Source organism: Phyllostomus discolor, chromosome 7, assembly GCF_004126475.2.
Source record: "Phyllostomus discolor isolate MPI-MPIP mPhyDis1 chromosome 7, mPhyDis1.pri.v3, whole genome shotgun sequence".
Lineage (NCBI taxonomy): Eukaryota > Metazoa > Chordata > Mammalia > Chiroptera > Phyllostomidae > Phyllostomus > Phyllostomus discolor.
In genome coordinates this window covers 15,471,738-15,498,708 of record NC_040909.2, presented here as the reverse complement: position 1 = coordinate 15,498,708, position 26,971 = coordinate 15,471,738, and the positions used below count along the sequence as shown (strand labels likewise).

The 26,971-nt window shown below is 48.4% G+C and overlaps 1 protein-coding gene across 2 annotated transcripts in view; it reads right to left on the bottom strand.

Annotated features, from left to right (window-relative positions):
• Positions 1-26,971, bottom strand: part of OSBPL10 (oxysterol binding protein like 10) — a 245,735-nt gene that overhangs the window by 47,723 nt on the left and 171,041 nt on the right. For both annotated transcript variants that reach the window (XM_028518710.2, XM_028518711.2), the window contains 2 exons: positions 19,523-19,733; positions 9,483-9,637 (listed from right to left, as the gene is read on the bottom strand). In XM_028518710.2, coding sequence (XP_028374511.1) covers positions 9,483-9,637; positions 19,523-19,733 — 366 coding nt within the window. The remainder of the gene's footprint in view (positions 1-9,482; positions 9,638-19,522; positions 19,734-26,971) is intronic.

Here is a 26,971-nt window from a genome sequence, read left to right as displayed (position 1 = left end):
ATTTTTTCTCCCTGAACTACATGACATGTATATTTCCTTTTTAAGCCAGAACTATACGCTGACCCTGCATTTTAACACAGGAGCCACTGAAAAGACAGCATCTGAAATCTGAAACACATTTTCTAAACAATGTCATTCGCGGTGTAGGTCCCCTTCCAGAGTCACCCACCAAGTTCTTCTAAACATAATGTGGGCGAAAGGCTATTCATTCACTGTAAAGAGTGGAGATTGGACATTCGTGTAATATTAATTTTTAAATAGCTACAAAAATGTTATATATATATATTTCTTATTCTTTTTAAAGAAAAGAAGTTCTGATGAAATCAAGTCAAATGTGAAAAAAAGATTTGGGGCAATCTGAAGAACATGTCCATGATTTTATAGATCGCAAAACTATTACATAAGTCAACAATTATGCTTAATTTCATTTCCAAAAAAGTTATGGTTTCCTTTTCCTTCACCTGACTGTATTTCTGCCACTCTTCTTGCGCTTATTCATGATGAGGTCATTTGCTGAGATCATCGTAGCCAATAAAGAGAGCCACACATGATGTAAGGAAAATCTGTTATCCACTTAGCTGGCTGTGAACAATGAATGACAGAGAAAAAAGACAACGGTGACAGGGTGTCACACGACACCTGACAGCGCTTGTCACCTGGCAGAGCCCACGCACTGCACTTGGCCCTTGCTGCTCTAAATCTGCCTGCAGTGGCAAGGACAGCTCTGGTCCTGGGGTGACAGGGGACAGGAGGGACGGCCACACAGCTGCTGGTAAAGTACGTTCAAGTGTTCAGAGAAGTGGCTGGTTGAGGCCTACACGCGCTGGGTCTGAAATCGCCAGTGGAACTCAGACGATGCCACAGCTATCATTCTCCGGCTCTGCTTCGTCCACACGCACACACAGTCTCCATGCTGCCTGGCTGCTCCCACCTGCCACTGTCACCCCAAATTTTTAAATTGACAATTACTATTTAGTACACAATAAGCCTCCACATTGCACAGCACACGGTCCATCTACAAAACCCAATACCAGTGGCAAAAGGGGCACGAGAACTCATTGATTAATTCAGGCAAAGCCCAAAGCACTGTATATGTGAGAAAAGACCTTACTCTTTTCTTCCATAACATTCTTTCCCCAAGACCATAAATCTCTCAGCGATGACTTTCCATCTTAGAAAAGTGAACGTCATCCCAGGCAGCATATAAATCACCGTGAGAATAGTTATTCATCATGGGCAAATAAAAATATAAGCCAGGCAGATGGCGAAAAGCTCATTTATACTGGTACAATTTCATGGGACTAGGCAGGCAAGGGGGGACGCGTAGGGAATTATAAAATCCGGGGCCACATTTACGAGATGAGAAGAAACACGCAAAAACAGCGGAATACTAAAAATGATCATACCACATTGCTACCACCTCCTCGACGCTTCACGCCTGGTTCAGCTCTGACTTCCTCCCTTCTTGGGAACCGCAATGGCGGGAAGGCAAAGAGCAGAGGAGGGACGGGGCAATCCCGGACTAAATACCGCAGCGGGTTAAGCCCTTTTCATTCACCCGTTTCAAAGCGCTTAATCCTTTGGGTACAGCTGCAGGATGGGAGAGGCTGTACCACTTGGTGCTGATTTTTTTCATAGGGCTCCAGCTCACAAATGGCAGATCACAAATGCCAGCTGAGGCTGGCTCCCGCCCCAACACTCTGGAGGGTGTTTATGTCACAAAGCCACCATGGCCTGGGGGGGAGGGGAGAGAAGGGAAGCAACAGGGGGATCCCTCCTCCGGCTACCTCCAAAGTCTGGCTTATTCAACGTTAACATCCATTAAGAGCCCAAGACACCCCACTGGCCCCTGAAAAACTATGATTTGGGTCCTACCACCCTCTTCTACCTCTCTCTTATAAAAGCAGCGTCCAGCCAAGAAGACAAAACATCATCACTCATGACAAGGAAGAGAGGAAGGGGAAGTGCAAAGAGATGGCGGAAGGAACAAGACTTTGAAAAAGTATTACAAAGTGAAATTCATTCCCCAAAGCTGTACAGGAAATGCTGCTGCCATGCCCGTACCGGAGAGCTCATTAGTGCTGCCAAAAACATGGATCGAGAAGCCCTTGGGAAATGTGCACAGGGCTCAGATGGGTGTGAGATGGTTAGGTCTGCTGTTGGCTTTTCAACAAGAGAAGAAAGGGGGGCAGAAAAATGCTTTTGTGCAAGGCAGAAAGCTCTTAAGCATGACAGCCTATCCGGGGACCATAAAAACAGGCCTTCAAATTCCAGGTCGCCTCCTGGTTGCTCGTCTGAATTGCTATGGGCCTCGGAAACCTGCGGCCGCATACCGCCCGGACCTCCATGGCCTCGGCATGCTAATCTGGAAATACCACTTGGCTGAAAACCATTTCTCCTGCTTCTCATCTTACGACTTAAAACATAATTACACTCGGTCCTCTTTTAACATCGTCTCCAGGTTCTGTGACTTTAACAAAGTACATATAATAAAACCAATTTTGCCATAGGCTGATTGATATGAACAAGCGTTAAATTCCTACGTCATCTCATCAGTGGTATAACAAAACAACGTTAACTAAGACAGCGTCACGTGAGAACCTGCCGTCTAACGATTGTGAAATGTGCGTGGAGTGAAAACGCTGAGCGTCTTCGCTCAGGTTGCACAACAAAATGCCACAGACTAGGTGGTTTCAACAACAGGAGCTTACTTGCTCATAGTCCTGGAGGCTGGAAGTCCAAGGTCAGGGTGCCAGCATGGCTGGGTTCCAGTGAACCCAACCTGGTTTGTGGATAGCTGCCTTCTCTCTGTGTCCTCCCCATGGGGCGGAAAGAGACTGAGATCTCTCTCTCCCCTCCCTCTTTTTACCAGGCTATCGTTCTGTCCGATGAGGGCCCCACTCTCATGGCCTCATTTAACCTTAATTGCCTCCTGAAGACCCTACCTCCCCACATACAGTCACACTGAAGGTCAGGGCCTCACCACATGAATTGGTTCTATGAGTCTGACTACTATTGTAGCTCATATAAGTAGAATCATGCAGTACTTGTCCTTCTGTGACTGGCTTATTTCACTCAGCGTAATGTCCTCAAGGTTCACCCACATTGCTGCACGTGACAAAACGTCCTTCTTTAAAAAGGTAGAACGATTATCCATCGCATGTATGCACACATCTTCTTTAGCCATTCACCCACTGCAGGCTGGTTAGGTTATTGCCACCCCTTAGCAATGATGACCAACGCTACAATGAGTACAAGTGTCTCTCAGACCCTCATTTTCTTTCTTTTGGATAAATACACAAAAGTAGGACTCCTGGATTATGTGGTAGTTCTTTTTCTATTTTTTTTTTTAGGAATCTCCATACTGTTTGCCAGAAATCTATACACCAAACCTGGAAACACCTACCAGCACAACTCCTATTGGGTGAGAAAATTAATTTGCTGAGCTACTAATTGTTGGAATCTCTCTTATTTGCAACGGAAAGAATTGTTCTGGGTACAGGCAATGGTGTACACTATAAGGAAGGGCACTGGCTTGGGAGAAAGAAGGTCCAGATACCAACCTGGTCCCTAATACGGACAGCCACTGACAGCCACTCTAGTTCGGGAGTGGCCATTTGACCCCCAAAGACTATTCTAATCCTCAGATACAGTGACTCAAAAGCTATGATTCGAAGAGAGAAAAAGTCTGTTCTCCAGAATCGGAGGCTATGCAATCAAACTATCTGACAACAGTGTAGGGGGGGGAGTGGGGTGGGAAGCGGTAATCATACCAAATGAGAACCTACTTGTAACAAATTCTAAGAGGGGTCAACGACACTCCCTACGTAGCAGTCCTCCGGAATTAAACTTTGTGGGGTTATGACAGAATTCAATAAAGTGTCTTTCAAGCGCTGCGAGTCGGTGACAGCTGCCTCACTCCTTGGTCAAACAGCTGACAACAAATAAGTATGTGTCAAGTAGGCTGAACAGTCCTTTAAGACTGATCATTTGTGTTAGAAGAATTATCCAAAGGATCAAAACAGTGTACTGCCTTATTTTCAAAACCCTATCACCACGCCCGATACCCTTAACTAACACCTACCCACACATGTACGTGGTGTGGAGACGGAGAATGAAGAGATGACAGTAGGTCGAGGGGCCCACATGGCCCAGGCTTCAGTGAGCATGCCTGAGGACTTCCCCCGCGCCAGCGTTTATGGGGAGCAGTTCAAAAGTTCAGTGCTAAAACGACAATTCGACCAAGGGCACGGAAACTCTCCTTGGAGCAACATTCCTATTTGTCCCCTTCCTTTATTCACAAAACAATTTGCCAGCCCTGGGGAAGGGAGGAGATTACCTCACGCTTACTTGAAAATTCAGCTCTGCAATTTCCTAACCAAACCCCATTTGGCCCATTAATACGCTGATCTAGTGCTCAGTACTTCGGGACACGATGAGAAGTCTTTCTAGTTGGGGGCGGGGGGAGGGGTAGCTGCGTGTGGTCTCTTGACGGCATCGTTGCCACCCCAATACAGACAATTAACCAGACAAAGCTTCTAATGAAACACTCAACCCAGGGACTGGCAGCAGCTCAAAGACAAAGGCTTAAGACCTGCTCTGCGCAGGGTCTCCAGTGGGAGGGATTAACAGTATAAATCGTACTAATTCCCCACCTTCCCTTCAGGCCAAGCGGAAGGCATCTGGGCACCAAATAATTACCTCCAATGACTACACGACATTATTTTTAAATGCCCCTCTTTTTCTGTGTCATCGACGGGGGATGTGAAGCCGTTTCTCAAGTTTAACAGATGTTCTTTAGCCGGGGGCCGCATACGCAGACTCTGGACCCAGTGGATACTGGTACCCACTGACAGAGATGCCATGGACTGCTGGCTAACACCGCGACACGGGTGACTGTCACACGGGCTATGCAAATGAAGTAAGCCGGGCTCACAGGCTGCATCCTGTGTGATTCCATTGAGAGGCCATTCTGGAAAAGGCAACCCTGAACGGATATGAAACATGAGCGATTTCCATGGGCGAGGTGGAGGCATTAACCAGAGAAGAACACACGGGCATCCGGGAAAGGGACGGAACTGTCCTAGACTTTGATTTGTTACAAGGGAGAAAATTGCATTTTAAAAGGGCGAGTTTCACTATTTATGAATTATACCTCAAGAAACCTGAATTTTGAGGAAAATTAAGGTCTTGCCCCCTTGGATACATCCTCCAGGAAGGCGGACGACAGGGCCACACGGCAGCCCTGTCACTCGGGGCTGTCTCCACGCCGCCCTCAGCTCTCCTGGCCCAACAGCCCAGCCAGTCAGGACCCAGCACCGGGAACTGAAACGACTCCAGGTATTTCCATTAGAAGGTATTTCCATTAGAAGGGGGTTCTGCGTGGGAATTCAGTGCCCAAAGAGTCACTGAAAGATCTGGGGGAGCAGAAGTGCCCCTCAGACTCTTTAATTCCAGAACATGCCACAGGAGGGGCCAGGATCTAACTGCTGGGAAGCTGCCGCAGCTCCGACGACCCCCCAGCCCAGGCGGGTGGGACTAGGGCCCTAGAACAACGAGTCCGGCCCCTGCAACTGCCTCTCAGCACTCACATCCCCACGGCCTCGCCTGCCAGCAGCACGGGGGTCTTCACCTCAGGCTCCCAAACCTCACACAAATGCATTTGCGAAACCTGTCCCGCACTTAGAAACCTCGCTGTAAGAAAGCCGGGGACACGGAGTGGTTAGGTTTCCAATCAGAAGGGTGCGACACGGGTCCCGCTGCTAGAAGAGGGCCAGTCCTCAGCGTCTCCCCCATCCCGGTTCCCCCCGTCCTGGAACAAGGCATTCTTCGACACAGAAGGCAAACAAAACCCTTTTTCTTGTCTACACCGAGGTTTCCAACGGTGTTAAGAGACTAGAAAAATCACTCTACTAATGGGTAAAACCAAGATCCCGACTCAATTTTATTATGGAAGAGTATTTCTTTTTCACATTTAGCGGTAGCCCCAGCAGAATAAAATGTCAAGATCCCTGCATTTGATAACACAGCCAATCACGGTCCTAGCTCATGCATTAAATACGCACTGCTCTGTGAGTTTTATTCTGCTGGGAATTAGGCAGACTAAATCTTGAAAATGCATTAATTTTCCAGACATCTGTAAGTTATTTTATGGTAAGCCAGAATCAGAGGAAGGGAGGGCGATCTTGTGATTTATAAGAAGAAAAGAATATCTCTGGTCTTTGCCTGCATTCCTGGAAGACAGCTCCTAAAAGCCACAGAATTCCCTGACAGATGAGAGAGATAAAGGTATCTTTTGTTGTGTTATTGGGGTAACTTCGGGAAAGCCGCTAGGTAACCTAAGGATTGGGAATGGTTGCCGGAGGAGCCAGATTCAAAGGTTGGAACTTCCCGTCTCCCCCCAACCTCCAGGGAGGGGACAGAGGCTGGAGATTGAGTTCAAGCACTAGTAGCCAATGATCTAACCAACCATTCATTCCTATATAACACAAAGCCTCCAAAATCCCGAAGAGAACAGGGTGCAGAGAGCTGCTGGGTTGGCGAACAGGTGCACGTCCCAGGAGAGTGCACACCTGGAGAGGGAAGGAAGCCCCACTCCCTCCCCTCTGCATCTCTCCCATCTCTTATCATAAACTGGTAAATGCTTCTCTGAGTTCCATGAGCCAAACCAGCAAATCAATCCAACTCGCAGAGGGGTCACTGGAATCTCTGATCTACAGTCAGTTGGGCAGAAGCGCAGGTGACACTGAACTTACATGGCTGGCATGTGAAGTGTGTGTGTGTGTGTGTGTGTGTGTGTGCAGGGGGGGGGGTCTCATGGGACTGAGCCCTTACTCTGTGGGATCTGACACTCCCTCCAGGCAGACAGTGTCAGAATGGGGTTGAACTGTGGGACACCCAGTCTGTGTCCAATGAGAACTGGACTGAGTTTATTGCTCGGTGGTGTCACACACACACACACACACACACCCAGAGGGGAGGTACCTTTTATCTCTAATTATTGCTCCTGAAGACCTAACTTGATCAAAACAATTTTTTTTAAAAAAACGTCTCTTTAGCTAACATACCACAATAACAACAATCCTTAGTTTCCCAGTGATCACTCACAGAATAACTGTAATCTCTGTGCCAAAAGGGTTAAGGACCCTTCTTATAGAGAAGTTTTCCCCTTTAGGAATTTCACTTCCTTCTTGGGCCACTTCTTTAAGTTGTACAAGGAGACGGCACTGGAAACGCTTTCCTTTTTCTGACGGGAAAACTACTGGGTGGATATTGCTAGCTTCTCTAACTCTTCAAGAAAAAAAAAATTTAATGAAGCAAAATCGCCTGAAATAAGAGCAGTGTCCAGGCGACAGGAGCTGCGGGGGTTGCGAGGGCCATCTCCCAGAGCTGCCACTGGGAGAGCGGAGGGGTGTCTGCAAAAGCACTCTAATTCTCCCTCCTCACACGCCAGCGAGGCTCCTACAAACAACACCTTATGTGGCTCTCACGACGGAAGTAAGGGCAAAAATGACAGCCAGACGTTAATGATTGTCCCGAACTTAAGGGGAAAATGCTCTCCCTTGTTACCTTTCAGAGTATTTTTTAAAAAGTTGCAGGTGAGAGCTAGTTCTTGTGGGCAATTACATAGGATCCCCTGCCAATGGTGCTGACTGGTGAAGGCGAGTGCGCCACGATTTTATGTAAACGGAACAGACCCGGCCTCCCTAACTCCAGGGTCAGAGGAAGCGCCCAGCGGGGAAAAGCAAGAGAAACACCAAGGACGAGTCCCTGAATAAGGAAGACCCCCCCCAGCCCTGATAAGTAAGCTTTCAGGTCATAGCCCCTGTTTGGTTCTGCCCAAGAATGCCGCTGAGGGTAAGGATCTCAAAAATCATTTCTAAAGGTCTAAGAACTTCTTTCTGTACTCTTCACATTTCTCTCTAGAGCAAGAGTTTAAACAGGTGTATTATGGTGTGAATCCCCAAAGGTTCTTTTCCGAGAAAATAAAGGGAACTGAATGTTTCATCCCTCTACTGCTAAGTACCCCATCCTCAAAAGCTACCCCACCGAAGTGTCTCAAAAGAGCAACACCACCGAGCGGCTCTTAGAATTTACTGAGTTGCCGACTTACCTTCCAGTTTACCTACACAGCAGCGGTCAGAGCTTTCAACCTGAAACTCACTGTACAGGTAGAGGCCAACTGGCCTTTCAGCATCTCATATCCCCTGTGCGTTCCTCACCCCGCAGAGGCACCGCGTCCACAGTGATGAAACATCCGTACGCAGGCGGGCCCTGCCTCTGGAGGAACTCAGCTACCAAGTCACTGTCAGAGGCCGTAATGGGGTGAAGCCTGGAGAACGATTTCCATTGATAACCGACGCCATCTGACTGACGAAGCTCCCTCGGGGCTTTCAACCTCACAAAACAGGTTTCGTGAGTGTTCCACACTGCTCAGGCTAAAGTGATCTCCATGAACAGTGATAATAACCTCTCACGTGGTAAAAGTGGGGCTCAGCCTGGGTGAAAGATCATGTCAACAGGGCATGTGCATCAACAGGAAAAGGGGCTCTGGCCAGGTTGCTCAGTGGGTTGGAGCGTTGTCCTGTGCACCAAAGGGCTGTGGGTTCGAACCCTGGTCTCAGGGCACATACCTAGGTTATGGGTTCAATTCCTGGTCAGGGAGTATATGGGAGGAGACCAGCTGATGTTTCTCTTTCACATCAGGGTGTGTGTATGTGTGTGTGTGTGTGTCATCAATAAACATATCCTCAGGTGAGGATATAAAAAAAATTTAAAGAAAAAGGAAAAAACAAAATTCACTTCTGACACATAATAAAACTGACAAAAGGCAACACTACACCTGGCCTCCTTCTAGCCACCACTAGACACATGGTCAGTCACGAGGGCCATGAGACGGGGTGTCCCTGAAGCCTGTCCGAGTCTGGCTGGTGGTTAAGACCTGCAGAGGCTGCCCCTCCCTGGCCAGGCAGGGCAGGCGTCCCCTGCAGCCTGGACCCAGGCTGCAGTGCAGCACCCAGAGGGAGCCTCGGCCACCGCCCCGTGCACCCTGGGTCTGCAGCATGCAGGAGTCGAGCACGTGGGGGCAGGGCCTTCAGCGCAAACCACACGGAGAAGCCATTCTTCAGGGGAGGGACAGAATATATTGTAACTGCTCCCTTCCCGTCAATAGGCATCGCTTTAATGGGCGTGTTAGAATTTCTCCCACTTGAAGTTAACACGACTCCCATTTCAATGAAAAACGGGAGCGCCCTCATTGGTAGGATCACAATTCACCCACAGCAGCTGCCAGACACAGGAGCAGACGTGCCAGACATGCACGGGCTGATTTTTTTTTTTTTTTTATCTCTCCAGGCAATGCTTCATTTCATAATTTGTCTCCTCTTGAAACAAAGAGCCGAGCAAGTTACAAATATAATGAGGACGTCTCTGAACAAGCGATAACACAGGCCACGAGGGTGCAGAGAGGACTGCTGGCTTACCTCTGGCTCTGGCGGGAAGGCCGGTTCATCTTCGGCGGAGTTGGGTAAAATGGCCCAGGTTATGTTGGCACTGGCTGGTGGCAAAGAGCCAAAGGTCCCATTTTTCAGCGGCTCTGTGGAATGTGACTTGGGCCCGTGCCATCCCAGGATGTTTTCTGAAATAAAGACCTAGATTGATGCCACGTGTTTTCCAAATGAAACATTTAGAGTTCAATAAATAGCTGTACCTCGCTGTACACCGAGACTGGAAATGGGCGCACTCCGGCGCCTGGACCCGGGTGAATGTAGGCGGGGCTTGTTTTGAGTGGCGCATCACGTTCAGGTTCAGATCGTCTATTCATAAACCCGCTCCAGTAGAAGCGGCCGTCTCTGAATCACAATAGACCACTTCTCTCCCCACTCTTGGACACAAACGATCCACATTTCCCCCACACCACCGTTTCTTCAAGGTGCTTTATTTTTTTTTTAACTTAAAAACACTTTTTTAAATGTTTACAACAAAAAAAACCACAAAAATCAAATTTTACAAACACAGGCAGCTCAGAACGTGGTTTAGCGCCACTGCACACGACGGCCACAGGTCAGAAGGACGGCTGCAGTGTGACCACGGCACGCCGCCTCCGCCGTGAGAGGTGGCTGGCGTGCAAGTCCCATCGCCGGCAACAGATGCGGTCATTCCGTTCCAGCGAGGAGCACGGGAAACCAACCTGGGAAAGCAGAAGCGTTTTTCTAATCCTCCCCCAACCCTTGGGGGGCAGTGGGGGAAGACTTGCTAATTCTAATTTTTTTTAAACAGTCACGTGTTGTTATAGAATATTTGTACATGTTTACTACTGGGGACAGGAGTCATCAAAGGTGGATTTCTTTGTCCTTTTAATAGTGATTCTTTCATTAGAGTTAGAATAGGTCTCAAACCCAGCTGGCCTACCTACCCTCTGAAGCTGGTTTTCAGTGTAAACTCAGGGGTCAGTGATGAAGAAATGGCAGGCTGAAGGACAGACCGCCTCAGGTGAACTTGAACTTAACCTTTCAGCATCTCCAATGTTCTAGCCATCAAGTAATCACAGGCACCAGCCTTTTCATTAGAGTTACTCCGAGAAAAACCTACATGTGCTCCTACATGTGTGTTAGTGTGTGCAACATTATCTGACCCAACACGTGATTATGCAGGAACCTTTTTTCTTTTTAAGTGTCACGTGTTACATCATATAACTCTGCTGCTTAAAAGCCTCCACTGGCTTCTCGCTGCAACTGAAACAGAATGCAAACCGCCTGCCTTGGGAGGCTGCAGCCTCGTGTCACTCTCCCCCCGTCCGCTGCTCTCTATCCTCAAGCCATGCTGCTGTGTTTTCCGTTCCTCAAGGGAGCCCAGCTCATGGCAGTCCGGAGCCTCCGTGCGTGCTGTTCCTTCTGCTCAGAGTGCCATCCCTCCGGTCCTACGTGAGGGGCAGTGGTGTCCTGCATATACCCAGGGACTGCCTACATGTCACTTGCTCAGCGAAGCCCCCTGCGACCCTCCTGGCCATTGCAGCCCCTAAAGGCACTCCTGTCACGTTGGTCAGCTCGTTTCCTGTCTCCACACACTCCACACTGTCGGAACTCACCCTGCTCATGCTATTTGTCCAGCGTCTTGCTCTCCTCCTGAGAAGGATGGCCCCTGGCAGGCAGGGACAGTGCTGCCCGCGCCCATGGCTGTGTCCCAAAAACCCAGAACATGGTCTAGCAAAGGGTAGGCACTTAACAAGTTATGTGCAGAATGCATGAATAACTTAAGATTTTCAGAGATAGCAAATTTCAAAAAGTGTGCACATTTCACAACCTCCCAAAAGTTAAAAAATTAGAAAGGAAAAGTAGAATGGTGGTTGCCAGGGGCTAGGGATGGGGCTTGAGGGCAGGGATGCGGAGCTTCTGTTCAATGGGTACAGAGTGAGTTTTGCAAGATGGTAGTAAGAGTGCTGGAGATTGCTCACTCAACTAGGTGAATGTATACAGCACTACTGAGCTGTGTACTTAAACGTAGTTAATATAGTACATTTTGATATGTTTTTTTACCATGGTTTTTAAATGGCAACAAGGCATCCATACATCCATCCTTGACGTCACCTAAAAAAGGTGGAAATGCACAGCACTAAAGTCAAAGGCTGCAGGACAATGTCCGTCCAGACTTGGGTTTGAGACACCAGAATCTGCCATGAGGATGCTGAAAAGCTACTTCTTACCTGTCCGGCTGATCAGCAGCTCCTGCTCAGAGTCCTGAAGCTGCATTCAGATCTTAAATTCTGAGCAACTGTCTCGTTAATACTGGCATACCACTTTTTAACATTTTATTTATTACACAAGCAGTACATGTCCTCTAGATTCATTAGAAAAGCCTAAGAAGCACTAGGGGAAACAATGAGATCTGCTTGCCTAGCCAGTCAGGACAGTGGTCCCTCCATCACCCCCACACCGCAACTCTGTCCTTCCCTCCCCTCCCTTCTACCATCATGCAGAGATGAAAATCCAGGGACGACAGAGCAAGAAGTAGAGGCTGGGCCAGGCAGTGATCTCCTGCATCCCAGGATAGACAAAAGACCAGGACAGGAGTACCGGCGGTAGCAAAGCATGCTGGGGGCAGGTAGTTTTCCGTATACTCTATGGATTCAGAGTATCAAAAAACAACCAGTGAGTGAGGACGGGAGAGAAACCCATCTCAGACCATTCCAGCTGCTGTAATAAATGAGCACTGGTTTGAGAGGCTCGACAGACAGGTCTCCTTTGAGGATGAAGGAGGACAATTCTAACCGAGAGCGAATGAAAAGGGTTGTCCAGAGCAACAGCACCCTCAGACGGCTTCGAGGAAGAGCAGATCTCTGAAGTTTCTAAAGGGAGGTGTCAGGGAATGAAGCATCAGGAAAGGCGCATCCACAGCACAACACGGGCTGAAGCAGCCTCTGTGAAACGGGAACAGGAGGAGGAGGCGGGCGGAGGCGGGAGAGGAGATGAATGCACGGAGGCATCGTCAGGAAGAAATGAAATCAGCAGCAGTGGAAGGAAAAGGAACACTGCCACGAGAAAAGAGCAGAGTCAACACTGCAGAAAGTCGAGCAAGAAGCCCATCGAGATAAGGCGGTCCTGCCGGGGCGCAGCTGCCAAGGGCACAGAGGCCGCAATTAGACAGAACATAATAGAGACAAGGCACAACCTCGAGCCAAGAGATCCCGACGGACAGTGATCAGATCTATGGGACAGAAACAACTGCGTGACAGCAGGAGCAAAGAAACAGCCGGAGCTGAAGACGGAGCTGAGGGTGCGCGGCTCACACAGCCCTGCAAAAGCTTGGCAATATCTTCTTAGGCCTCTTATGGCTGAAATTTCAAACGCACACAAAAGCAGACAGACAGAGCAGTTTAATGAATGCCTAGCTCGTGAAGTTTGGCAACATTTTTGAATAACGAAAATCAAGAGAAACATTTTTCAATCATTTAGGCAGAAAAATTAGGCTTGTCTTCAAGTGGGAAAAAAATCAAGCTAGTCTTGAATTTTGCTGCACAACACTAAATGCCAGAAGGCAAAGAGAAGAATGCAAAAAAAAAAAAAAAAAGTCCATAGATTTGGGGTGGGTTGAGGGATTTGGGGGGAATAATGCTCTTCCTCAGCCAAATTATCTTTCCTCTGCTAACAGAGAGTCCATATTTATTGGGCTCAAGGTCTATTGTACACAGCTTGCATGTGTTACCTCATATAATCCTACTGACAGCCCATGAGGCAGGTCCTACTATGGCGCCCAGCTGACACACACAGAAACAGAGGCACACGGAGCCAATAAAGTGGAAGGACTGAGATTAAAACCCAGGCAGCCTGGCTCCAGAGCCCAGACCCCTGAGGCCCACACAGTTTTCCCTTTCAGCAGCACTGAAGAGACTGGGAACACATGCAGCCTTCTGGTGGACAGGGAACTCCCGAGGACGTATGATAATACCCTCGTGTATAAAGAAAAGAAGCAGGATCGAAAAGTCAAGACCAAAGAAGTCACATATAAAAGGACTGGTGGTGAGCAACGAACCCAGTAGAACACAGAGCGGAGCGCGGCTGGGACTAGGCTGAAGCGAAGACACCCCCATTGCATATAAAGTTTAAAGAGCCACCAAGACACTCAGTAACCCCGATAAATGATATTTTCACATGAGAGTAATACAATCAAAATTCATACCCCCCCAAATCCTACAGAACTTTATCACACTTGCCTCCACCTCATCCTCACCATGTGGAATCCTCTCTTTACGTAAAATTTTGATATTTTGTTCATCCTTTAGTTTTTACATTAATTGTGGTTTAAAAATGTTACAAAGTACCATTTTTATCTTAATTATTTTGATGTCCCTTAAATTTACGCTCAAGGCAAGTGCCTCTCTCACCTCACCTTAGTCCCAGCCCTGGAACTGAATGGAAATTTTTCTAAACGTGGTTACATTACTGAACATTAAGTCAAAATTATTTTACAGATTTAATTATTATCACACATTAAGTATTAAATTAGTATTAAAAGATTAAGAACAGCCCTATATTATATTGCCAAAAATCAGGGAACAAGGGAATTCAAGTATGCTGTGTCTTCATCCCTCAAGGAGAGAATCAGAAAAAGAGTGTGTCATCCTTGACTTTGCTGATTAGAAAAATGCAGGTTAAAGAACATGCATGAAAATGTAATGGCACCACTACTAAAATTTATAAACACATTTTTTCCCAAAACACTATAGAGGAGTAAAGGCAATACAAAATAGAGAAAAAAAAAAGAAAAAAAAAGAAAAGCAACATAGAAACATAGAACAACAAACAGCAGTTAAAAAAATAAAGAGATTGCAGGGAGAGCAGGGCATAGGGGGATAAATGGCAATGGAGGAAAAAATACAATTAAAAAAGCTAAAAAAAATAAATGGATTACACTGCTCTATGGAACGAGTCTTGAGACTGTGTCATAAAACAAAACGCAGGTCTAAAGCACATTTCATTAATTGTGAGATGCACCTAATTTCCCCATGTTAACATCTCTGAAATTGGAGTTCATCTCACAATCAACGGTGTGTTGTGGTTTAATTGGCAACTTTTTCTTTCTGGTGGAGCAAAGAAAAATGGCGTGTTTTACTGCTGATGGTGGTGACAGTGGAGTAAATATATGCCTCCCCTCTGGAAAGTGACTCAGAAATGTCTGAAGTCAAAAGGAGGCCAGAAACACCCACATGAGGAGGAGGCTGGGATCCAAACGTTACCGCGGGCCGCTGACTGATGATAAAACCAAATAGCTAGGTGCCAATCGCCTGTCACTCTGGTCCACCCTAAGGCTCAGGGGCAGGGAGCTCATCAAAGACGACACAACAGAAGAGAACAGGAAGGCGAGGGGGTTGGGTGGTCCAGCGAGTGGCAAATCCCATCCTTAAAATGGGCATTTACACACACCTGGAGCTCCTCACACAACACACCTTAGCGGACGTGAAGAAGAAAAGCAACTATGAATACCTGGTTCCCCGAGCCGACCAGAAGAAAAGGCTACAGGAGATTTAACTGTGCGCTTAAAGGTCTGACTGTGGAGTGGTCTTGACCTGTACCAACTTTGTGTGCAGTGCTGAGAGCCGCCGTGCCCATGCTGGGGCTGGGAGGCCCTGCCGGAGCCCGTGACATGTGATGGCATGTGGCAGGTCTCTCCCTCATCCTCGAACAGTGGATTCCTGCCTCCCGGGTCAGTAAACCTGGAAGGGTGCGGCTCCAAGGTGCAGCGAGATGGACGAACTTGAGAGAAGCAGAAGGCACATTTATAATGGAAAGCTGGGATGTTAGCATCTAACAGCTGTGTTTTGAGAAGCTGCCACTCAAAATCTGTGTTTACAGAGAAATTAAAAAAAAATCCACCCATCTGACATACTCTGCAATGCTAGTCCCCCCCCCCCCCCCGCCCCCAATATGCTATTCACTGAAGGAATCATCACGCTTCCATCTTGGCTTTTCATCACAAAATAAGGGAAGGTGGCTCAGGGCGGGCACGTTTCACCGAAGCAGGAGGTGTAGGGAAAGAAGGTGTACGAGCCAGAGAAAGCACAGGGGATCTCCGAGTGGCGGGAAGGAGGCGAACTCGGGGAGTCTGGAGATGTCTCCGGAAAGCAGCGAAGCGCAGCGGAAGGAAGGAGGGGACTGGCCAGAAGAGCCAGGAAGAGTCCTCACCGTGGTCTCACCTCTTTGACCCTTTTGCCAAACCCCCACAGGGGAGCGGGACCAATGCAACTGGCTTATTAACTGGACACCCCACCAATCTTACCGGAGAATGAAAATGTTACTACAGGGATGAGTTAAGAAAAGCGCATTAAATTCTGCTCTGGTTCTCCTCGCACCAATTACACGTCTCGTGCTCTCTCGTCCCGATTTATGTCTGAGGGCGCCTGCGTCACCCACTGCCATTCCCCGGGGCTCTCCTGTCACGGGCTCCGGCAGCTCTGACTCCAGTGTTCTTTCCCCACATGCCTTACATGGACCATTCTGTTCGCACCCAGCTCTTACCTGGCTCTAGAACGTGCTTATCTGGCTACAGGCATCCCCTCGGACTTTGAACCACGTGCCCTGGATCAAAGCCTGCAAGCAAGGAACGAACCAGAAGCACAAACAACAGACTGCACCCCCAACCCCCTTGAGAAGTCCAGTTTCTCTCCCACGCTGGCGCCCCACCTAAAAAGCCAGACTCCTAAGTAGCTCAGCCTTTCCCAATTCTGAGGCAGCCCTGCCTGTTTTTCTCCGTGGAATGAGAGGCGTGTGTCTCGGCTGGGGAACACGATGCTCGCTTGCCCTCCTTCATCAATCATTTGCCTCCATCCAGCTGCTGAGGCAGGGCTGCAGAACATAAGCCTTGACCAAAAAGCCGAGCCACTTTATTAATTTTAATTACAAACCTCTCCACAAACAGAGAAGTTCAATGACGCATCTCAGCTCACTATGTCTTAGAGACAACATCAGAGACAGGTCTAGAGAGCCCAAACCAGACTGGCAGAAGGCAGATGACTACACAAACGCGGTTTTGGATTCCAAGTCCAGGTGCTCGGTGTGTTTGACGTGAAATCAGCATTAGGAAGCAGCACTCGCAGGCAGGCAGAGGCACCAAAGACGACACGTTCCCCGGAGGATACAATGAAATGCTTCAGGGGGATGTAATACCACACGACCACAGATTGAGTTTTGATTTGGAAAAGGGACAGGAAAGAAGAAACACTGCAGGGGGCAGAACGGTGTGTTAAGGTGTTCGGTGTGCAGGGGTCCCCTGTGCCTCCCTGCCCACTGCACATGGAAAAGGAGCCCTGGCCGAGTCTTGCATTAACTCGATCTTGATTTCCATCAACCCGCCTGGCACGCCTCAGACACAACCCGTGTGGTTTTTCCAGCGGGGAGTTCAGTCGGCTACAGCTACGATCCACCTCGAGAGCCCTGAGAATCTAAACAAATGCACTTTGTGACAACACTCCCAGGGCTCCCATACTCTCCCATTCCACTAGCTTGAGATTCTGGAACTTGGTTTTACGTGCAGGCAACTGTGACGTTTTGGATGCAGAGAATAATCCCATTCCCTGCCCCGCACCCCACTCTCTGCAATGTGTGGCACAGATTTAAAAGACACACGCAAAATCTTTTCAAGCTTAAGTGGCTGTGTTATAGGGAACTGAACTTTTAACAGGGCGGAGAAGACAAAGGAACAAAATAACCGCTGTGAAGCTTCCTGCTCCCTCTGTTCTTCGACCCCCACCCAGGCTCCTTGACAAAAGAGGACGGGAGGCTGGACAGACGGGCCAGGAAGACAGGGAGGACATAACACCGTACGTGGCATAATTTCAGGAGCACTGCTGGGTCCCTCCTTCTCCCAAATAGCTTCCATTTCAACCTGTCACCACATCTGAAACTCTACCTTGAGTTCTGTCCCCGCCCAGGTCCTTAAGAACACTGGAGGGGGGGGGGGGGGCGGTGGAGAGGGGAGGTAGAAATTTGCTAGAAACCATCCCTGAGTTAAGATGTAAGGGATACATTTTGGGAAGAAGACAATGGTGCAAGCTTACGTTTACCAGCGACGGGCTCTTGGAAGGAGCCCGCTGGGCTGCAGAAGTTACGGTACCCTGGGAGGGAGGTCACGGAACCCGGGAGAGGCCTCCGGTCTCACCCCGAGTTAGTGCCCACGCCCCACTGGGGTCACGCAGGCTCCTTCCAGATCGGGGAATGTCAAGGGGGGTTTCAGCACCAGAGTTTTGTTTTTCAGCTGGAGAGGAAGAGACAGAAGAGCAGGTCGGGGCTGTTCCTAATAGGCCTGAACACACACACACACACACACACACACACACACGAGCTCCCGTGAGCACGCTCGCTCCTAGACTGGATCCAGCACCAGAAACCTGTCTCTTTTGTCATGAGGGACACTAACAGAGCAACTGGCAAAGTTCAGTGAGGCCTGCGGACAAGGGACTAGGAGTGCATTCACGTGAACTTGCTGACTTTGACCGCTGCGCTGCCATTCTGTGGACGGCGTCCTTTCTCCAGGACTGAAGCGTGTTAAGAGGAATGGTGTGTCACTTCTGCAACATCCTCTTAGGTGGTTACAAGACTAACAGGTTTATATGTAGAGAGAGAAGATGAGGTAAATATCATAAAATATTATCATTTGGGAAACCTAGATGGATGGCTGGATGGATGGATGAGAATTTTTCATTACAATTCTCACAGCTTTTCTAAAAGTCTGAAGCTATTTTTTTAAAGTAAACAAAATAAATCTGTATCTGCCCTTCAGAAAGTTATGATGTGAGCCGGACAGTGTCCCCGGCCCCAGCTGGGGGACCCAGAGCCCGCCAGGTGGCGCAAAGAACCCGGGGGGGGGGGGGGGGGGCCCACAGCGGGAAAAGCCCGGTGCTCGTCTCATAGCCGGGGCAACCTGGACAAGGAACGGAACTGCTCTGAGCCACAGCATCTCACCCAAACTGTGCACGGCGCACAGTAATACATCTGCTCTGTGAAGGCCGCAGACAATGTGGAGCAAAGGCCCCACGGTGGCCGGACCAAACCTCAGCAGAGGACAGAGGGAAACACAGAAAGAAGGCCGCACCACCCACACACAGTCGGCTCTGGGAAACCAACACCCCCTTCATCTTCATACACAGTAGAGAGCAAAAGGGACTTGAGTTAAGTATGAAACATAACAGCATCACCTAGCTTTATTTTTCCTCTATTAAGTTGCCTCATTGCCCCATGAATTAAGTTAATTCTGGGCAAGAAAACCCAGCGAGGCTTCTGTTAGTCTCTTAACTCTAATACTTTATAATTCAACCCAACACAACCCACCTCGCGCTCCTTTCACCTTTATCGCTGAACTGAATCTCACTAACATCTTTATATGTGCTCATCGGTTAAACCCTCCCCTGGAAGGACTGCGGCATCTTAAGGGAGTGTGTTATTATTTCTGGATTCCTAACACCTAGAAATGCCTCTGATAGGTATTCTAGAGAAATTCGCACTCGAGTCCAGGAGAGGGCACGCAGGAGGATGCCCACCGCAGCGAGGGGCGCGGACCGGGAGCAGGGCGGGCAATGTGTGTGTCTGTCATTGGAGAGCATTGGGTAAAATGTAGTGGACACACACTGTGGGCACGGCTAGAAATAATGGACCAGTTGCTGCCCAGCCATGGATCTTAAAACACAACAATGAGTGCAAAGTTACAAAGCGAATGAGATTCAGAACAATGATGTCAGCAAGTCTAAAAGGGGTGCTTGTAAATGTGTTAGTTAAAGGTTTCATAGGAGGGTGTATTTCTTATGGGTAAAAGAAAAATATATATATATCAGACTGGGGAGGGAAGAAGGGAAGGATAAATGGAGAAACCCTTGGACAACAAGATAAATGGATGGATGATGGTTGGATGGATGGATGGTGGATAAAAGGATGAATGGGAAGGAGGCAGGCAATCATGCACACGTGTGCATGCACACCCAACCCCCGGATAGCCCTCATTTGCAAGCCCAGAACTGCCTGCCCACCGGGAGTCTTACCTGAGGCCGCAGGCTTGTGGCTGGGCTGGCCCGCCTGGTGCACACTCTGCTGTAACAGGCTGAGGCACTCCCCGAGGCAGCTGAGGGTGGCGGCAGAGGTAGCTTTCAGGAGCAGCAGATCCTGGTCCAAGGCGGTGAGGGGGCCAGAGCCCGGCAGAGACTCGATGGCGTGCACAAGGTTCTTCTGCTGCCCTTCCACCTGGTTCATCATCTACGGAACAGGAAGACAGCGGGCAGCTGCGAGTCAGAGTTCTCCTTTCAACAGGCTTGGGAGCAGCCAGCGCTCAACCCGTGGGACCGGAGGACAGTCAGAGGAAAGTGGAGAGAGAAGCCCTCATCACTCAGACAACAAGTGACACCAGAGTCAGCTCAGAGGGTGTTCATTCAGTACACGAGGCCCCGAGCCCCCCGACGATGCAGGCCTGGGGGAAATCAGTCTATCCAAAGGCACACGTCTACATCTCCGATAACAGGGGGATTTTAGAACTGGAGAGCTGAAAGGGACCACGAGGACCATCTGGGCATATCATTTACACCTCTTCTGAAAGTGAGCCAATAATAAATGCATTCCAGGGAGAAGTCCCTGTGACCATCCCCCTAAGGGTCTTTCACCACGGAAGGTTACCTGAGGGAGTGGACGAACCGCGGCTTCGCCTACAGCAAGGTTGACACCTTCCTTTCCCTCCAGCTCCTGGTCATAATTCCCTGACAGTCTCTTTCAAGTTCAAGAAATGGAACTGAAATCTGGGGCTGGCGATTTGTATGAGTGAGAGCGGAGGGAAGTCGGCACTGAGCCATTCCACCCCCCAGAACGTCAAAGAGGACATGACCTTCTCAACGCCACGTAAGACGTCTGGAGGAAAGAAAACCCAGGGATTCTAGAGCCAGCCCTGCTCCACGGCTGAAGCTATGACAACCCCACATAACCCCATTTTTGTGGCCTGGCTTCAATTCCCAAGCTACACAGAAGTAGCCTGATTTTATCTTCAAATGCACAGATCAAAGAGAAAGGCACTCGGGAACCAGAAAAGGAATTTACTGGTTATCTTGTGAAGCTCACCTCCTTCCTGTCTTACACTGGAGCTCGCCGAACGGGATGACTCGTGGAAAGTGCACGTCTAGCAAATAAGCAGTCGTTCTGGAAAGTGGAGGGGCGAAAGCAGCCCACCCAAGTGCAGGGCTCGTCAGCCTCAGAGGCAGGGACCCTTGGTCTCCGGACTCCAGCCCGAGGCTCTCCAGGCCTCCCCCACCGACAAAAACCATCCTTCGCTTGAAGCAACACCTCCTGCTTTGACACCGTTAGCCCCACAGGCTCCTCGCTGCCATCACGCCACCTGCCAGGGAGGAGCAATGACTCTGCAGGACCATTGGACTTGGACATGACAGCTGTTCCCTGCTCGGCCTTATGCTCCTATTTCCCTTTGAAAACAAAGACTTGCTGTTTTCCAGTAGTCTTTGTAGTTGTCTGCTTTAAAAAAAAAAAAAATTTCAGCCCTGGCTGGCGTAGCTCAGTGGATTGAGCGCGGGCTGGGAACCAAAGTGTCCCAGGTTCGATTCCCAGCCAGGGTACGTTCCTGGGTTGCAGGCCATAACCCCCAGCAACTGCACATTGATGTTTCTATCTCTCTCTCTCTCTCTCTTTCTCTTCCTCCCTTCCCTCTCTAAAAATAAATAAATAAAATCTTAAAAAAAAAAAATTTCATCTGCTGCAACCCGACTTACCAAAATAGGTGCCATTACTTCAGAACGGTTTTTAAAAAATCAGTGTTGAACGAGTTGCACAGACAAGGCTTGTGGCATTCTCACAGGAGTGTGCACACCCACCCTCCGGCCATGAGTGACATTCTTCTGCAGTTTACAGAGATTACGCCCAGCCATCCTGGCTTTTTTAAGACAGACGGCCTGAGGCGTCACAGGGGCTCCATCAATATTCACTTCCCCTTCAAATCTTTGCTCTAAAGTCACCTTCTGAAGAAAGCTTCACTTAACATTGCATCTGCAGCCCAACCCTTGGCACACCTATCATCCCGGCCCACTTATTTTCCTCCATTGAACTTCCCACCTTGCAGCCCAGCTTGTAATTTACTGCTTAAGTTCCTTTGCGCTGGGGTGAGAGGAGGGATTCTATCCGTGCTGTTCCCTAATATATCCCAGGCACGATAAATATCTGCTGAATGAATGAACGCAGGTGTGGCTCTCCAGTCTCAACTGCTCTGTCACTCGGGTTATGTCATTATGCTTCATTGGCATAATATGGCTGAGATTCAGTTAAAGTTAATACCTCGACTATCAGCTTAGGTTTGCCAAGAAATACTGCCAACTGGTTTAATTTAACTTCAAAAAAAAAGATAAAATGTTTATGCAGTCTTTGACAGTGAACTCTATGTAGAGCTGCTAACAGCTAGGGAGAAGTGGAGTTCAAACTGTTTGCTGGAGTCAGCATTTCTGTAACTTCCAACCATAAAATCATGTCTTAGAAAAATGATGTGTGGAAAGGAAGAAAATAGAATGATGAAATGCATAATACGTTATGCTCTTGACCATTACGCATAAAGCAATAACTCTTAAGAGAAAAGGTAAGTAAAGTTAAGCCATTAACTATACGGAATACACGTGGTTTTAATCAATGAACAGAACTAACTATATTCCAGTTGTGTCATACAGAATAAACACTTACTTCACAAGCATAAAACAGTATGTAAACCTCAGATAATGGAAAACACAAACCGACTCACAGAACCTTGTATCACAGCAGAGGGACATGCCCGGAGACGGAATCCACAGCTCTGCTCCTGAAATTATTCAACAGTGTTTACTGAGAGCCTGCTGCCAGTGCCAGAGTCAGGACCGTCCTGCTCGAGGGGCATTGGAACCAGCGGTGGGAACACTGGACAGTTACAATGTCTGAGAACTACGGGCACTGAGAGGGAGGGGGCTCAGGAGTGCTAAGTACCCCACAAGCCAGGGCACAGCTCCATACCACAAGAACGTTCCTGCTCAAAATGCCGAGAGCGCCCCCTTGTGGAACCTTGGGCTAGAGACGTATAAATAACCAGGCCCTTGATGAATCTCAACACCGTCCTTGGTAAACTGAGCCCCCAAAACAAGCCTCACACAAGGCTTGACACAGAGGGGACTCCTCCAGATTCGTTTCCTCCCCCTTTTCCATGTGATGCTAAATGGGACTTCAGTCTTTAACAACCCAATCGATACCAATCTTCACTTTATTTTAGCCTCATGGGGCTCCAAAAGAAATGGAATGAACCCTAAAAGGAACGCAGGATGGCCCGCCTCAGAGGGGCAGAGTTATAACTGTGCAAACATTCCTAAGACAGGGCGAAGAATCACCCACTGATGAAGAATCTGCATTCGACTCTGGAAGAACAAGTCTCTGCTACTTCCACCTCTAATTTTCATGAAGGGCACACAGGAGAAGATGCAGGGGGCACTGAAAGGCTGTAAGCAACAAGAACACCAGCAGCCAGCGCTTCACACGGCTCCCTCTCTCCCTCACCGTTCCCACCACTCCCGGCCTTTGGAAGTGTTGAGCCACGTGAATTACTTGAAGTTTCAAGTCCAAGCTCTCGACATGCCTTCCGAGCACCTCAACACCCATCGTGTGTAGTGTTTACAAACACACAAAAAGATGCCTAAGCTTCATTTCTTTCTGGCATTTGGTTTTCACAACCAGGGCCATCAACATCTTGTAACACGGGGTGCAGATTGCGGAGATCCACCCCCTGGAAATGCCAGGTCTGAGGCTGTAAAATCCTCTACTCGTTAAGTCAAACTGAACTTCACAGAGAAGCCAGCTTCACAAGGAGGGAAACGTTCTATGGCCCATGTATCTAGCACAAACACTGGCATATGCACAGCAACATCAACTCATAGGAGTGAACGCTAATAAAATCAGTAGCGGCAGCACTTGTTGGATTGCTGTGCTTCAACAGAGCTGAAACCACGGTGCACAGACCCAAGCCCACTGTCATCCAGCTCCACAAGCTTGGATCTGGGCAGGAAGAGGAGTGAAGGGAGACGGAAGAGGAGAGGGGCTTCATCTGCCTTGATTGCTTCTGACCGCTCTGAGCTGCAAACGTAGGAGCAGGTTTGAGAGGCACCGGGAAGGCCCAGTCTCGACAGGCCGGATGCCCACGAACACCAGCTTCGTCGCTCGCCCATCAGTAATCAAAGGACACAGATTCCTTATTCGAAAGTAACCAGGACTGCTTGCCTTAGTGGGCAGAGCCCCTTGGGTTCACAGGTTCCTTCGTACCATCAGCAAAATGCAACCCACCTTGCTGGGAAGGAGGCCCGACTGTCTGAAGTGAGCTTCGGGGTGGCCTTGGGTTGGCATTTCTCCATGGCCTGGTGTGATTCCAAAGCCCCTTTTAAGTCTCCCCTCTGGGTCAGGAAACTGTCCTTGGCTAAATGAGGTACTTTTTCACTTGGCCAAAGCCCTCATCTAAGTTTGAAAGCCATGCCTCATGGCGCCTTAGAACCAACACACATACACAGCTGTCTCCATTATTACAGATTTACTATCCCACCACCTTCATTAGCATTACTTTAATATCCCAGAAATGGTTTGATAGCTCATTACAGAAACTTCCTGAAATATCCATCAACTCTGTAATGGAAACCATCAAATACAGTTTGTACCCTAAAAAGGCTTTCTTTGAAAGCCTTGCCTCGCTCACTGTTCCCACCAGTCCCGAACTGGTGCATCCTGGTCTTTACCTAGTGCCAATCAAGTCCCTGTGTCGTAAACCAGACTTCAAACTCCCCAGCACTGACCATGTCCTCCCCTCAGTGCCACGCCCAGTGCCCTGTGGGGGTGGGGTTCTCCCTTGCAAGTGGGGGTCGCACTCGAGGGGGTGGACCATCAAGTCACTCTGTCTAAACAACAACACAATTTGTTGAGAGCTAAAGGCAAAGGCAACATTCTGAACTACACACACACACACACACACACACACACTCACATGTGTGTACATTCATTCAAAAAACGCTTTCTGAAAATGTGCGGACAAGTCTATCCCATTTCCTAGAAGCAAGATTCCTTTCTGTCACACCTTCACCGCTGGCTTTTCTGCCATCACTTCCTTACCACCCCCCAACCCGAGAACTCCACACCACACAAACAGGGAATGCACATGTTCTCTTTAAAAGCTCCCAGAAGGCAAACCCATGCTGACGTTCAGAGGGATGAGATACAGCATTCACAGCCAAACGACTCTGATGACTCTGTCACATCTGTCCCTCTCCTTCTGCAGACAGGAGATCTCAGTTCGGAGAGGTCAGGGACCCTTGCCGAGGTCACACAGTGTCACCACTCCGGTGTCCTCTACACGATGAGATGTCATCCCACGTACTTCTTTCTCATATGCAAGAAGCAAAATGCTATTTCCTGCCTCGCAAAACAATGATGCTAAAGTTTCCGCCACTGCCCCTCTCCCCACCCCTTCTCACCATCTGGGAACCACATGGGTTCCCTTTTCAGATTCCAGGAGGCTGGTGTATTCCATCGACCAACCTCCCAACCCAATTAGACAGTAACCACGGCTATAAAGAAATAAAAATGACCTGTAACCCCACTTCCTACAAGCACTGTTAACCTTCTGGTATTATTCTGACTCTTCTGATTTATATGTCCATACACACAGGTGATGTTTTTTAATTTCAAAGGATCATCTCTTCCATATATTTTCCCCTTTTCATCACTGGAATGCATCGTCTCTGATGCCTGGGATCTATGTCACAATGACCCAGTGGGGGAGGGGGAGTAAGAATGAACCGACACTGGATGTGTGTGGGGAGGGGGTTGCTGACGCAGTTGATAGCAACCTGGCAGTTCAACATTATTGTCTCCAATGTTTTATGTCTGAAATTTTTGCAACGACAATATTTTTTTAAATTTGGGGAAACTACATTGTTACGAATTGAATGATGCCCCATTGCGCAAAATCTTATGTCAATCCCAACCCCCAGGACCTCAATTGTGACATTGTTTTAGAGGGGTAATCAAGTTCAAATGAGTCACTAGATTGGGCTTTAATCCAATATGACTGGTGTCCTGATAAGGAGGGGGAATTTGGACACAGACACGCATAGAGGGCAGAGGCGGGGAGCCACAGAAGATGACCTAGAACAAGGAGAGAGGCGGGGAACAGATCCTTCCCTCACAGTGCTCAGGAGGAGCCAGCCCCTGAGGCCTTGACCTTGGACTTCTGCCTCAAGAACTGCGGAAACATGCATTTCTGTCGTTTAAGCCACCTGGTTTGTGGCACTTGGCGAGTGCAGCCCTAGAAAACTAATATTTCACAGACATCATTCTGCAGCAATGAACACCGATCTCATTTTAACGGCTGCACCGCACAACAGCTTTCGGCTGCAAGCAGAGGAGGCCCTGCCCTTACAGCAGAGGCTCCCTCGATGCGATCTCACCACCACTTCTGCTCAGAACTACATAACAGAAGGTGCCCGTGCAAAGGTTATTTTTATTATGTTTTTAAATTCCATGTGGCAGTACTGAATCTTAATGTGCTGGTGAGAAGGGGCGCAAGAGACAAAGGGAATAATTTCTTGTTCTCAAAGGAAACGCCACAGGCCAACAGGAGGACAGGAGTAGAAGGTAAGGGGACAATAAATAATCACCTTGTCCAGGCATGCCTCACTGGTCTGCACCCTGTGCCTCCCACACACAAAGACTCGGACCTGAAGGGGGCGCTGTGCGCAGATGAGGCACCCTCTCTCTGGACACAACTGGCCCCCCAGGCGCAAGGCCAGTGGCCAGGGCTCCATAAGGGCTCCACCGGCAGGAGGCCACTCTGCTTGGCTTTCATTAAAAGTATCTATCCTCCCTTCTTTTTTTTTAAAGTACAATACTGCTCACAGAAAAAAGTAATCGAGTAGAAGAAAAAAATACTTGACACATCCACAAGCTGAGAAAATATTAAAATCTTAATGTATGGATATTTATTGCATTTCTCTGCATATAGATGCACTTTTACTTTTTATGAAAATGGTTGCGCATCATGCTTCTAACCTTTTTTATCCCATATACCATGTCAATAAATTCTGACAATACTACGTGAAATACTGCAGATCACTCCATCACATAAATGTGCCGCAATTTATTGCCCAATTCCCTCCTGCCGGACATTATGATGAGGTCTAACTTTGTTCTCTGTGACAAATTACAACTCAACAAACTTCGCTGGAGCTAAATCTCAGCATAAATTTGTAATGATTTTCTTAAACTCCTAGAAGAGGAATTGCTTTAACATTAATTTTAAGGCTTTTGATAAATACTGCCAGCTCACCATCAAAAAAATTGTCCCAGTTTGTATCTCCCTCAGCAGTGTGTGAGCTGTCCTTTCCTTTTTAATTTTTTGAAAGAATTCACTTACTTATTTTTAGAGAGGGGAGGGGTGGGAGAAAGAGAGGGAG